A 15,228-nucleotide genomic window follows, 5' to 3' on the forward strand; every position below is an offset into this window, starting at 1 on the left:
TTTTTTTTTAAAGATTTTATTTATTTATTTGACAGAGATAGAGACAGCCAGCGAGAGGGAACACAAGCAGGGGGAGTGGGAGAGGAAGAAGCAGGCTCATAGCATAGGAGCCTGATGTGGGGCTCGATCCCATAACGCTGGGATCACGCCCTGAGCCGAAGGCAGATGCTTAACCACTGTGCCACCCAGGCGCCCCTGTTCTAATAAATTTTTTAAGAATTAATTACATACAATTTTCTACTTAGATGATCAAATCGTCTGAATATAAAAACAATTTTACTTCTTTATTCTTTATTTTATTTTATAAAATAATAGTGATGTCTTTCAAACCCATCTGTTTAAATGTTTAATAACATTACCTGTACTTTCATTTTCATCTACAGATTATGACTGTACCCAATGACCCATATACTTTTCTCTCTTGTGGTGAAGATGGAACTGTTCGGTGGTTTGATACACGCATCAAAACTAGCTGCACAAAAGAAGATTGCAAAGATGTAAGAATCAAATTTTTTTTTTTTAAGATTTTATTTATTTATTCAACAGAGATAGAGACAGCCAGCGAGATAGAGACAGCCAGCGAGAGAGGGAACACAAGCAGGGGGAGTGGGAGAGGAAGAAGCAGGCTCATAGCAGGGGAGCCTGACGTGGGGCTCAATCCCATAACGCCGGGATCACGCCCTGAGCCGAAGGCAGACGCTTAACCTGTGCCACCCAGGCGCCCCAAGAATCAAATTTTTATATAAATGACAAAAAGCTAAGATTATAATTAAAATTGGACAGTAATCTCTGGGTTAGAAGATTATGGGTGAATTTGTATTAAATTTTGCTGGTTTAGCATAATTACAGTGTTTTAGTCCTATATTTGGGAGTTATTTTTATTTTTTCTCTTCAGAATGCAATTTACATTACTTAGATATTGTTTTTTTCAGCCACTGATTAAATTTATATTTCCATCTGTATTTTTTGTTTAAGTTGGTTTATAGGGAAAATATACAATATTGTATTAGAAGTCGGTGTTGAAGTTGTGTAGCAAACTGTAAAGAAAAAAAGAATTTCCCTTAGAGCAATAAACTGCGGAGGAGGGATATTGACTGAGTGTATTTTGGTGTCACAGAAGCTGAATTTGTTGGAAATACTGATAGAAATCTGAAAAATAAATTAAAAGAAAACCATGTTGTTTTTCCTTCTCATTATCATACTGAGTTAGGATTTCTGAGAAAGGTTATTTCCTTCTAATTAAAAGAAAAATGTTTTAAATGTTAAAATATTTCAGTGTTTTAAGTCTTTAGAGTAGCCTCTCTATGGCAATGCTGTGTGTGACTGATGTTGTTTTATCTTTCATAGGATATTTTAATTAACTGCCGACGTGCTGCCACATCTGTAGCTATTTGTCCACCAATACCATATTATCTTGCTGTTGGTTGTTCAGATAGCTCAGTACGAATATATGATCGGCGAATGCTGGGCACAAGAGCCACAGGTAAAAAGCTGTATGTTAGAGAAAATATAAGGTTTTGTCAGTTCAAAGAATAAATCTTTATGATATATTTGCAATCTTAAAATTTCATTAGTTTCATACAATTCAGTAAATACAATGTAGTTTAACTATATGGATTATTATAAAAAATCCTATTTTACTAAGGTGCCTGGGTGGCTCAGTTAAGCATCTGACTTTTTTTTTTTAAGATTTTATTTATTTATTGTGTCAGAGAGAGAGAGCACATAAGCAGGGGGAGCAGCAGGCAGAGGGAGAAGTAGGCTTCCCCCTGAGCAAGGAGCCTGATGTGGGACTTGATCCCAGAACCCTGGGATCATGACCTGATCCAAAGGCTTAGCCGACTGGGCCACCCAGGTGTCCCAAGCATCTGACTCTTGAGCTCAGCTCGGGTCTTGATCTCAGGGTCGTGAGTTCAAGCCCTGAGTTGGACTCCACACTGGTCATGGAACATATATACATACATATATACTTACATAAAAATAGCATTTTACCAAGTTTTTATGTCTCTATCAAGGTGATACTTTTGCAGTTTATCACTTTAAGAAGTTGTAACAATTGATGTATTAGTTTCCTAGCGCTGTCATAACAGATTACCACAAATTGGGTGGCTTAAGATAATGGAAATTGATTCTCACATTTCTGGGGGTTAGATGTCTAAAATTAAGATGTTACAGATTTTCTGTTGGCGGCTCTCAGGAAGACTCATGCTTCTCTCCTAGCTTCTGGTGGTTGCTGGCAATTTCCGCATTTATTTATTTATTTATTATAATTTTTAAATTTTATTTTTTTAAAGGATTTATTTAATTATTAGAGAGAGAGAACACAGAGGGAGAGTGGGAGGGAGAAGCAGACACCCAGCTGAGCAGAAAGCCCAACGTAGGGCTCGATCCCAGGACCTTAAGATCAGGGCCCAAGCCTAAGGCAGACGCCCAACCAACTGAGCCACCCAGGTGCCCCCAATTTTGGCTTTTAAATGTTTCCTTTCACTCTCTGCTTCCACATGTACATGACATCTTCCCCTGTGTGTATCTGAATCTACATTTTCCTCTTCTTATTAGGACACCAGTTGTACTGGATCTAGGGCCCGCCCTAATGCAGTATGACCTCATTACATCTGCAAAGACCCTATTTCCAAATATTCCAGAATCATTCTGAGTTCTAGATGGACATGAATTTGGGTGGGGGGGGGGGATAGTATCAGCCCACAACACTTGGCTTTCCTGATTTCTGTTTGTGGTAGAGAGGAAGGTTAGGGAAAGACAGTGACTTGGCTACGTGTTCATGTACAGCATGTTTATGTCCAGTCGGGTCCTGTCAGTGATGCTGCAGCACTGACGTTGAATCTCTCGTAAACTCCTCATTTGCTCCTCATCCGTTATGGGGTGAAACCACCTCCGAAATACTCAATTTAAAGCCAGGTTATTAGCATTTTCTCAGTATGGGAAGGCCAGGATTATATACCCATGCACCCACCAAATCTACATACATTTATCTATTTTCACATATTTTATATTGCTAAAAACAAAAGTGGACTGGGCCAGAAACTAACAATGTCAATCTCAGTGTCAATTTATCCCAGTAAAAGTGGACATAGATTATTGAAATGGGAAGACTAGCTTGGGGGCGCGTGGGTGGCTCCTTCAGTTGGTCATCTGACTCTTGGTTTCAGTTCACCTCACTATCTCAGCATTGTGAGATCGAGCCCTGAGTTGGGCTCCACTCTGGGCGTGAATATTCTCTCTCTCCCTCTCCCTCTGCCCTCCCTCCATTCGTGTGCATACTCTCTCTCTATTAAAAAACAAAAAAAAAGAGTTTGGGGCGCCTGGGTGGCACAGCGGTTAAGCGTCTGCCTTCGGCTCAGGGCATGATCCCGGCATTATGGGATCGAGCCCCCACATCAGGCTCCTATGCTATGAGCCTGCTTCTTCCTCTCCCACTCCCCCTGCTTGTGTTCCCTCTCTCGCTGGCTGTCTCTATCTCTGTCAAATAAATAAATCTTTAAAAAAAAAAAAAAGAGTTAAAATAAAAAGGAAGACTAAGTGTTTTTTCGGGTTTTTTTTTTTGTTTTTTGGAATTGTGAGAGCTCTTTATCTATTTGGATATGCACTTTTAGGGGAAACAGTAGTAATATAAGATGAAATTATAGGCTAAATTATTATTTTTCAACGGATGGGACATAATTGACATTTTGGGCAGGACAAGATCTCCTTGTGCAGTATTATACAGTTTTGAGGGACTCTTAGAGTTTAGCATTCCCAGACCTCCAGGGGCATAAAATGCCAGTTGGACCCCTCCCTATCATATTATATTATATTGTTGACTGTTAAAATTAATTAAAGTTGGAATACTGTCCCCACTCTGTTATTTTATAAGAGGAAAATTTCACAAGGAAATTTATAAGAGGAAAATTTCTGGCTGGTTCAGTCAGAAGAGCATGCAGGGTCATGAATTTGAGCCCCACGTTGACTATAGAGATTACTAAGATAATAAATAAACTAAAAAAGGTTTTTTAACCTAAAGCAAAGGTAAATCATTTTAAAGGGAAAATATATTTTATCTAGTATTCTAATAATAAAAGCTCATCTATTTATGTTATAAAAATTATATTATCTTCATTGGGGGAAAATTTTTGGAAGATGAAATAGTGTAACTATAATCACAAATCATTTTAATTGATTAAATACCTCATATTTAGAATAAAACATTTATGTAATCTGTAAAACATTTATATAATCTATGTACTTCCAGACACTCAGGAAATTTTTTTTGAAGCTATGTAGCCTTTATACTATATTCTTTATATTTTGTTATAAAATCAGACTTTTGAGAAAAGAGCCTCTTCTAGAAATAGAATATGATAGTTTGGATTTTATATTGCTACATTAAATCACCTATATCATAATTCAGATTAAGGGCTTTTAAAAATGTTTTTCTTAAAAGATTTACACAACTTCCTGTTTTCTTATTTAGGGAATTATGCAGGTCGAGGAACTACTGGAATGGTTGCCCGTTTTATCCCTTCCCATCTTAATAATAAGTCCTGCAGGGTGACATCTCTGTGTTACAGTGAAGATGGCCAAGAGATTCTTGTTAGTTATTCTTCAGATTATATATATCTTTTTGACCCGAAAGACGATACAGCACGAGAACTTAAAACTCCTTCTGCAGAAGAAAGAAGAGAAGAGGTAAGTTTACTCAAAACCGTATTATTCATTTAGTTCAGAAAACATTACTTCAGTGACTCCTGGGGCCTGAAGGGTTTCAAAAAATGGAGTTGATTTTCAAGGTATTTATAGTCTAGGTTTTGTAAAAGGACATGGAATATACATGAAAGAACAGGGGCTAATAATTAAGGATAAGGCTCTAGAAAAAAGTGTTGTGAAATATTTTTAAAGAGAAAATATTTAATAGCAAAATATTTCTTTAACTTTATGGATGCACAGCAGCAAGCAAGAAATACCAACACTTCTAACAGTTGTAGGAAAACAATTAAAATAATAAAAAGTGGGATGTCTAAACTCCCAAGAGACTAAATGTTTATGTTTATATACCAATAAGAGTTTTCTGTTACCATTTACTATTCAGATGTGGACAGCAGTCCCTTCTCTCCTGATCATGCTTCTCTGCCACAGTTAAGAACTAGTAACATGCATCCCTAGGTGCATTTTACAAAATACATACAAGTAAGTGAGAAAAAGGTAAGTTAAAATACACATACACACACACGTAATGGGGAGAGGAGGGAATTGCTGTCCACATATGAATAGTAAATGATAATAGGTAAAATCCTGTTGGTGAACATAAACATTTAGTCTTATTGAATTTTATATATCACATTTTATATCTATTATATATAGATCTAGTTATATAATATTTTTTTTAAAAGATTTTATTTATTTATTCAACAGAGATAGAGATAGCCAGTGAGAGAGGGAACACAAGCNGTTTATATATCACATTTTATATCTATTATATATAGATCTAGTTATATAATATTTTTTTAAAAAGATTTTATTTATTTATTTAACAGAGATAGAGATAGCCAGTGAGAGAGGGAACACAAGCAGGGGGAGTGGGAGAGGAAGAAGCAGGCTCATAGCGGAGGAGCCTGATGTGGGGCTCGATCCCACAACGCTGGGATCACGCCCTGAGCCGAAGGCAGATGCTTAACCACTGTGCCACCCAGGCGCCCCTAGTTATATAATATTATATATTGAAAACTAGGTGACTAAAATAGTGAACCCTTGTGGCACCTTGCAGGCTCAGTCAGTGGAGCATGTGACTCTTGATCTTGGGATTGTGGGCTCGAGTTCCATTTTGGGTATAGAGATGACTTAAAAATAAAATCTTTAAAAAAGTAAAATAGCAAACCATCTTCTTATTTATAACAGGCAAAAACCAGAAATAATATATCCTTGAAGTACGCAGCAATAGAAAAATCTTTGTTTTAACTCATATGGCTTCTTTCTCCGATACATTTTTCACTTTGGCTTTTTTTTTTTTTTTAATGTCCTATGTTTAATCGCTTAACTGGCTTGTAAATGTTTTTGAAATTAACTGTTGCTTTATTAATTATTAGTGACTTTTTGGTATTGGACCAACTTCTATTAGTGAACATATTTTAAAGGTAATAAAGAACAACAATTTTCTAATTCCCATGATATACAAAACTATATCCAGTTCTTATGATTGCAGGTTTAGAAGGCTGTAAAATTAGGGGAAAATGAGGGTAACTTTATAAATATTTTTTGGGATTTTAATTATGCCAGTGTATTTAAGTGAATTAGGAAATTGACAAAGAAAAGGGTATGCTGGCTAATGAAAGCTATTTTTTAGTTTATTGGTCTTACTGAAAACGTGAGATTTGCTCTTTTATTTTGTTGCTGCTGTGTAATTCCTTTTGGGATATGTGCTCCAGTGAAGGTACAGTCCAGCTTTGTGACTCTTACATAATGAAAGTTGGAAATGCAGAAACATTTTAAGTGGGCCAACCAGCCTTTATACCATAGAATACTTAGCCAAATGTGTTTGCATAATCAGAGTGAATGAGGCTGAGTCATGAACACTTGGCTATTTTCTGAACATGGTTTTCTCAGTATTCTTTGTTGAATTAACTAAATTAAGAAAAATAATTCTGAGAATGGATTAAAATTATAAAAATAAATCATGCTTAGTATAATAAACCAAGCAATTCACAAGTGTATATAGAAGAAGAAATTAGTAGTCTGCTTCTTAAGCTTACCACCCTTTCTTCAGTGTTTTATGCTAAATCCTTGACAGCAGTTTTCAGACACACTCAACTCACCAAGTATTTATTGGGCACCTACTGTACGGTAGGTACTGTAGAAGCTTAAGAAGCTCGGGGCACCTGAGTGGCTCAGTCGTTAAGCGTCTGCCTTCGGCTCAGGGCGGGATCCCGGCGTTCTGGGATCACGCCCCGCATCGGGCTCCTCCGCTGGGAGCCTGCTTCTTCCTCTCCCACTCCCCCTGCTCCCGTTCCCTCTCTTGCTGGCTGCCTCTCTCTGTCAAATAAATAAATAAAGTCTTACAAAAAAAAGCTCAAGGACGACAGTGACAAAGACATGGCCTCTCAGGAATTTATGGTTTAGTGGAACTAGAGATATAAATAAATGAATATGTAAAACTTAATAGAATTGTATATGAGTTATGTTCTATATAAGTAGAGCAGGAAGGAACAAGGTATTTTGATTGGAAATTTAAAAAATGATTGAACAGGATTTTAAAATATGAATCAAATTTTCACATGATTTTTTCTTATGTTTTAATGATTCTTTTATATTTTCTTTATTCTTAATCCTCTAATAATTTGTCTTTCATTTTTTCCCATCTTGAGTATTTTTTCTTATTCGTCTTTTTTTACTTCTCATTTTTCTTTATTTTTGTATTCCTTTTTTCTTTTTATTGTCTTTCTGTCTTCCTTTTCCTCTAATATGTATTTGACGTTTTCCCCACTCCATTATTGGACTATTTTGTTGAATCTAGTCTCTCATTCTCTCCTGTCCCCATGGTTTGTACCAAAAATATATATCCCAAATCTGTAGTACTATTTCCCATTCTGACTGCCGCTACTATTGTGATCCAAGGCCTCACTCTCTCTCCTAGGTTATTGTGGTAGCTTTTAACCAGGCCCCCAACTTTCACCCCCCCACCCCCACAGGCCTTTAGCTATGTACGTAGTAGCCCAGTGATCCTTTAAAACCAAGTCAAATTATGCTACTCTTCTGATCAACACTCCCAAGTGGCTCTCCATCTCCTCAAAGCAAAAAACCAAAGCTAAGGTCGTGACAGTGGCTTCGAGAGCTTATATCCTGTGGTTCTGGTGACTGCTGTTCTCTCAGTACTCCTACAGTACCCTGCTCTGGCCCCATCTGCTGACTCATTCAGGCAGCCCAAGCGTGCCTCTCCCTTACAGCTTTTGCCCTTACTGCACATGAAATGGTCTTGCCGCATATCTGGATTTCATCTTCTCTTACCTGTTTCAGATCTTTGCCCTTGACACATTCTCAGCGAGGCCCTACTTCACCACACTGTTTAAAATCACAGCCCTTAACTCCTTGGTATTGCCTATCTTCTTTGTCTACTTAATTTTTTTTCCCGTAACACTTAACACTTTCTTTGTATATTTTACTTTTTTATCATGTGCTGTTCATCTACTCCACTAGTTTATAAACTCTGTGACATTGGGGTTTTTGTATGATTTATCCATTGATCTTTTCCCAATTCCTGGAGTAGTGCCTGACACATAGAGGTGCTCAAAAAAGTCTTTGTTGAACGACTGAATTAATGCTTGTAGCATTTTCAGTATTCTTGACTAGGTTATTTTGCCTATCTCAAAAACTCAAACATGGGACTGTTTTTAACTTGAAGGTCTTGTTCCAGAAATAGTTGCTGAGGTTATAACACTAGTTCTTTGCTTGTATAATATAAAATTCCTCTTTCATAACTATGGAGCAGTGCTCTTTTCTATTCTAAATATAGTTCACATACAGAGTGAGGCCCTCTGTTTCTGGAAATGATTATTTGTCTAAGATTTTGGACAGTTGCCACACTAGGCTTTCTCTAATCTTCTGATTATTCCCTGTTACACTTGTGGCTTCCTCTGCAGATTTTCTTATTCTCTGTTGCTTCTAGCCATATTTACATACTTAGAGAATTTGTAAGGGTTTGTTTTTTTTTTCTGTCTTCTTTGCTGAGGATGTAGAGATTTCTTTTTCCATCTTGTTGCTCAGTATGGTTTCCAGGAGAAGACAGAAAATTTGCAGCTAAGCTGTCACCAAGTTTCTGTCAAAATCTGCTTAATTGTCAGGAAAAAAAAATCAATGAATGTTATGTTAAAAAATAAAAATAAAGGGAGTGATCCACAAAATAGGAGAAGATGTTTGTATATCATATATTTGACTTATGATTTAGAATCTAGTAACCAAAATATTCGAAACCACAGTGAGGTACCACTTCTCACTTACTAGGTTGGTGAAAATAAAAAAAGTCAGTAACAGTGTTGATGAAGACGTGGAGAAATTAGAGCTTTCACACATTGCTGGTAGGAATGTAAAATGGTTCAGCTGCTTTGGAAAACAGTTTGGCAGTTCCTCAAAAGTTAAACATAGAGTTATCATATGATCCAGCGATTCCGTTTCTAGATATATACTGAAGAGAATTGAAAACATATGTTCCTATAAAAACTTGCACATATGTTCATAGCAGCATTATTCACAACAGCCAAAAAATGGAAACAACTCAGTGCTTATGGACTGATGAATGAATAAACAAAATATGGTATATCCAAATAATGGAATATTATTGAGCCATAAAAAGAAATGAAATACTGATACATGGTGCAACATGGATGAACTTTGAAAATATTATGCCATGGGAAAGAAACCAGGGTGAAAGGGCCCCATTTATCCCGTTTATATGAAATGTCTGTAATAGGCATATCCCTAGAGACAGAAAGCAGATTAGTGGCCGCCAAGAGCCAAGTGGCGGGAGAAGTGGGGAGCAGCTGCTCACAGCTATAGGATTTCTCTTTGAGGTGATGACAATGTTCTGGAATCAGTGGTGGTGCAAGTCGTTGCACAGCTTTGTGCATTTGCACCACTAACTTACATAGTTCAAAAAGGTGAATATTATGGTATGCGTGTTACCTCAAAAAAAATGTTAAAAATACAAAAGTTACAGAGAATGATCAAGAGTGTCAAGTGCCATAGACATCAAATGAAATAAGTTGTGAAAGGTGCCATTTGAATTAGCAATTGATTATTTATCATTTTATCACTGATCAGTGAATTTAGCAATTAATCACTCATTGGTGACGTTGGTGAGAATGAATTCAGTGGAAAGATGGGAACATAAGGTGACTACAGTGAACTGAGGGAGGAGTGGTAGATAAAGATGGAATAAATATAGACTTCTTTTCAAGAAGCTTGACAATAAAGCTTCAGAAAATGTGGGGAAAGAGTATAGCTGGAGAGAAGTATAAAATTGAGGTGTTTTGTTAAAAATGGTAAGAACCTTCAGCATATTGTAAGGAAGAAATGAGAGGAAATGAATGTAGGTATGGGAAAGAGTCATTGTCAAAGCAAGGTGCTCGAGTAATTGAAGGAAATAAAAAGCCCAGTGGAGAGATTGAGCTTAAACAAAATAGATGATGTGTCTTCTGAGACTTTAGGAGGGATTAGGAAGTTGTAGACTATTGATACATTTGTAGAGTGCAGCTGAAGAAATTAGTGTCATTTCTACAGGACTGACTTTATTTTCTCTGAAGTAGGAGAAAGGAGGGAAACAAGGTAGAGACCTGAGGTGAGTAGTGAAGGGTTGCAATAGGTATGGGGACCCAGAGAGTAAGCTGTCCATAATTCTATAACAGTGGTAATTCCTGTTTTCAGGTATGTAGGTACTAGACTACATGTATCATTGTAATAGAAAACTCAAGCTCATTGTAGTTATATAATTTTCCTGTTCTCAGCTGTAAAGTGATACAGTTGGGATTAGAAGTCACATGTAGAGGATTTCAAAGTTACCTTCAGACTCTTTAGGGCGAGTATGTTAAGGGTAGGTCGTACCATTGATAGATACCATCATTATAAGAGCTGTCTTTCATATTTTGGCCTAGGATCTCTTTTCATACTCAATAAAGAAAGCAAGGACATGGAAAGAGTCTGTTACACTTAAAGCGTGCTTCAGGACTCGAGCAAATGAGTTTTCTCTTCATCTTTTAGTTACGACAGCCTCCAGTGAAGCGTTTGAGACTTCGTGGGGATTGGTCAGATACTGGACCCCGCGAGGCCAGAGAGTGAACGAGAACGCGATGGTAACTCTACTTTGGTCAGCCTTTTCTAATATGAAATTTAAAAGTTAATCTTTTAACTTTTTTTCTTTTTTGCTATTATAAGTGGTGCTGAAACAAACATCCTTATGCATGTATCTTAACATACTTGTGCAAGTGTATCTGAGGTTAAATTCCTAAAAGTGGAATGAACGACTAGGTCACTGGGTAGTGCATTTTAATTTTGATAGCTATCAAATTACCCTCCAAAATAAATGCAGTACTTTATATTCCTGCTGGAAGTATGAGAATGCCCATTGCCATGTGAAACATTGGACATCATCAAACTTATTAAATTTTGCCTGTTAGATATAAAGAGAAATGGAAATGCTCCAATTTCCAACCCAAAAATTTTATAATAGATAAAAAATTGTTTTTCCTTTTATCAAGTACCTTTGACAAGCATAAGAAACTACCTTGGGAGCTTTAAGGTGGTACACTTTTGAAATAGAATTAATCTGTGTGTATTTTAATAATCGGTCTGTAGCTGAAATCTTACTTTAATGACTTCTGAATTCTTTTAAGATCAAAAGTACATTCCCCCATAAATTATCCTTGGTATCATCTTATATATATATATTTAAATATAAAGCAACATTATATAAAGGCAATAAAGTGTAAAATTCTATTTTCACAGAAAATCCAAGAACAAATGATTTGCATTTTAAATTATATGATTGTAGAATAGAATTGTCAGTTCTGATGTCATACTTAATTTGATAATTAACCCTTAAGAGAAGAATCATATATTTGAAGGAGGAAAGGAGTAGAGGGAAGAGACAAATATAATACTTTTTGGTTTTTGTTAATTTCAAATATATGGAATATGCTTACAGGGTGGTGAAAATAAATTGAGTTTAAGGAAATTTAAGAGAGAGGGCAAACCTTTCTTTTAATTGGTTCAATTTACAATTCATGAGCCCTTCCTAGCTGTGCACTGGTGGAATGAAAGATGTGGGTTGGGGTCAGGGTGGGAGGTGTGGAGGTAGCTAAGAATAGACAAAGATGCAGGAGATGTAAATCCTGTTCTTGAGGAACTCAAAATTCAGATGGAGAGTCACAGTTACTATGAAATGTGATGTTAGCTCTAATAGATTTATTATATACATTCATAGAATTTATTTAAGCAATTTGATTTTTTTTAAATGCTCTCATTTTAAAGGCCTTAAAATCTGGGTTTTTGCATTAATGAAAGATCCTGACTCACTACTGAATTCACTGATAAGACCTGTATTGTGATAGGTGAGCAAAGTCCCAATGTGTCATTGATGCAGAGAATGTCTGACATGTTATCAAGGTGGTTTGAAGAAGCAAGTGAAGTTGCACAAAGCAATGGAGGACGAGGAAGATCTCGACCAAGAGGTAATTTTTCTTATTAATTAAAGTTAACCAAAAGCTGGCAAAGGCTGTTTTATGACATTTGTCTTATTCATATCATTCAGTTTACACCATTCTATATCTATAATAATCACAGGTTCTTAACTATATTGTGTGAAGCAGTAGAGAACCGTGGGTATTGGGTACAATTTGTCTCTTCACGTTCTAGTAGGCCTAGCCCTTATTCTTTGTTTTTCTCAAGAAAAGTAAGAAAGTCTGATATTTCCCTTATATATCCCAATATATTTTTATATGCATTCTGAGAATAGAAATACATAAAACTCTGTAGATAAGAAGTTTTATATAATGGAATAGTTTCTCCTTTATGTTATTTAGGCATTGGTTATTAATTGCTGTTTCTAGTGTTAGCTGACCTGTGTTCATATCTTGCTTCACTACTTTCTAGCTTTGGGGTCTTAGGCAAGTTACTTATCTCTGTCAAAAATGAGGAGTATAAAAAGTTAACTCCTAATTGTTTTAAAAACCCAAAATAAAAAATCATTGAATTTTTCCATAAATGATTCTTGTTAACTCCTCATTTCAATTAACTTTTTAAAAAATTCCTTGGACTGTAAATTTGTTTAAGAGTTATTGAATTTGTGCTTGAATTTAAAATAAGAAATATTTAAATCATGGTGATTAAAAGAGAAAACTTCATATTCTCTGGTAGTTGCATCTTGTAAGACATGAACTGGATTAGTCCATTCCATCTTTCTTTTAATAACATTTAGACTTGAGGGAAAATTGTTAATGTCTATGAACTATTCCTAATTATTTCCTTGTAGATAGCACAAAGCCGCCTAGCATAAGACATAGTAGACACTGAAGTCTTTTTAAATCTTGATTGCATCATGTTAGTTTAGTGGTTAAGACATTATTGCTAATGAAGTAGGAATCAGGAACTTAATCCTGTTCTGACCTATTTATAACTTTACTTACCCAATAAAATTTTTCTTAAATATTTACCAAGACAGCATGTCGTAGAATGGAAACATAGCAATAAAATTTATTCTCCTGGGTCCCTGCGTGGCTCAGTCAGTTAAGCATCTGACTCTTGATTTCAGGTCAGGTCATGATCTCAGGGCCGTGAGACTGAGCCCTGTATGGGGCTCTGTGCTTGGCGTAGAGCCTGCTGAAGATTCTCTGTCTGCCCTTCCAACCCAGTCTTGTGCATGCTCGCGCTCTCTCTCTCTGTCAATAAATAAAATAAAATAAAATAAAATAAAATAAAATAAAATAAAATAAAATAAAATCCATTCTCCTATTATCCAGCCATTAAATCGGAATCATCACCTTCAAATTAGAAGGACTAGATGTTATTTATAGGCATTTCACAGCGTATTATTTAGGTTGGTCTAAGTGAAGGTACCATATTGATCTTGAAAGACTGATTATCTTAACAAAAATGTTCTGTAGATAGATTTTTACCCCTTTTGATTAGCCTATTTGGTCAAAGGGATCAAACCACCCCTGGGTGCTTTCGATATCCTGAAATTATATGTTTCTGTGTGTGTGCGTACATGTATGTACAAGTGCACATGTATTTCTTGAACGTATCTCTTTAGAGTAGCTGGTTTTGGAAAGCAGTTAATATTTGAATTTGCATTAGCATGTGCTTTTTGAAGGTGGGACGAGCCAGTCAGATGTGTCTGCTCTTCCTGCGGTCCCGTCAAGTACTGATTTGGAAGTGGGCGAAAGTGCAATGGAAGTAGATCCTTCAGCTGAACGGTCTCTTCAGCCTTCTACGTCCGCTGCAGTGTCAGCTCAGCCTCATTTGACGTCCTCTGCTGCAGAAAGCCCTCATTCTACTCCTTTGCTGTCTTCTCCAGACAATGAACAAAGGCAGCCTGTGGAGGCATCTGGACGCCATACTCATCGTCAGTCTGGTGAGGATGCTACTCTTTCAGTAGGCTGTGGTTCAGCTGATAATTTCTGATAATGGATACTTCTTTGTGGGCTGGTTTGAAAGATACTAAATCACATGAACTTGTTCTTGCTGTAATAAATCAAAATGACATGTAATATGTGAACATGTGACTTAAACACAAACTTCAAGTGTGCGTAACTTGCATGAATTTAACAAATATCAAAATCTTCAGTTTACCTAAGACAAATCTTAAAAAATACAAGTACCAGCAGATAGTGTTCTGACATAGCTTCCTGCAGTTGACTTAAAGATTACTTTTATAAGTCATTAGAGATGAAAATGTCTTTCTCGACTTTATTTGGTTATATTATCAGTTCCTCTCTTTATGTTTTTTATTATTTTTCTTCACATCATGAAATACTTTAAATACATTCTTTGTGGTACATTTGATAACATCTCTTGTTGACAACACATACAATTTACCAAAAGATTTATTTCTCCTATATTTACATGAAATAGAATTGTTTTAACAAGTCCTTGTCTTCTTGGTACTTGATATTAGTGGGAAAAAAATCAACTCCTAAATTCTGTTAAAATACGGTTTTCCTCTCAATATTAAAACTCCTCATGTTCAACTTTCCCCCCCCCAACTGTGGAATGTACTAGTATTTATAACAGTAATTTTCAGCAGATACGATTATAATTTACTTGGCATTTTAACTGTGTACATGTAATTATAATAACCATTAAGATTTTATTCATACTGGGTTCTTCTAAAGAGGCATTTTACTTGTCATATAATAAAAAATATTAGCAACTAGAGATACAGCTGGCAGGCCTAAGCTGAAACCTATAAAAAATTCCTAACAACGTAACTTGCCAAGCTGTCACTTTATTCTTGCTTTTCTGAAATCTGATACAAATCACCAAATACAGTGTTTTAAATTAGGCATTCTTTTATTGTATATCCATTTTTGGTAATTCATTTCAGTTTCTATGGGAATAGAAGCCAGAGTCAATTATGTAACTATTAAGACTTGTGCACAATTTATCTGTAATAATAAGCTAAAGCTGAGCTTTAAAGTCAGGTTTTCCACTCTAATTGACATACTTAACATTTCAACCTATGAGAAAGTA

The 15,228-nt window shown here is 35.9% G+C and overlaps 1 protein-coding gene across 1 annotated transcript in view; it reads left to right on the plus strand.

Moving 5' to 3' along the window:
* The window catches only part of DCAF6 (DDB1 and CUL4 associated factor 6), a 135,362-nt gene that overhangs the window by 51,082 nt on the left and 69,052 nt on the right, over positions 1-15,228 (plus strand). The window contains 7 exon segments of the mRNA XM_034666687.1: positions 384-497; positions 1,348-1,483; positions 4,472-4,686; positions 10,741-10,802; positions 10,804-10,832; positions 12,090-12,209; positions 13,850-14,110. Coding sequence (XP_034522578.1) covers positions 384-497; positions 1,348-1,483; positions 4,472-4,686; positions 10,741-10,802; positions 10,804-10,832; positions 12,090-12,209; positions 13,850-14,110 — 937 coding nt within the window.

Source organism: Ailuropoda melanoleuca, chromosome 8 (genome assembly GCF_002007445.2).
Source record: "Ailuropoda melanoleuca isolate Jingjing chromosome 8, ASM200744v2, whole genome shotgun sequence".
In the NCBI taxonomy this organism is placed as follows: Eukaryota; Metazoa; Chordata; class Mammalia; order Carnivora; family Ursidae; genus Ailuropoda; species Ailuropoda melanoleuca.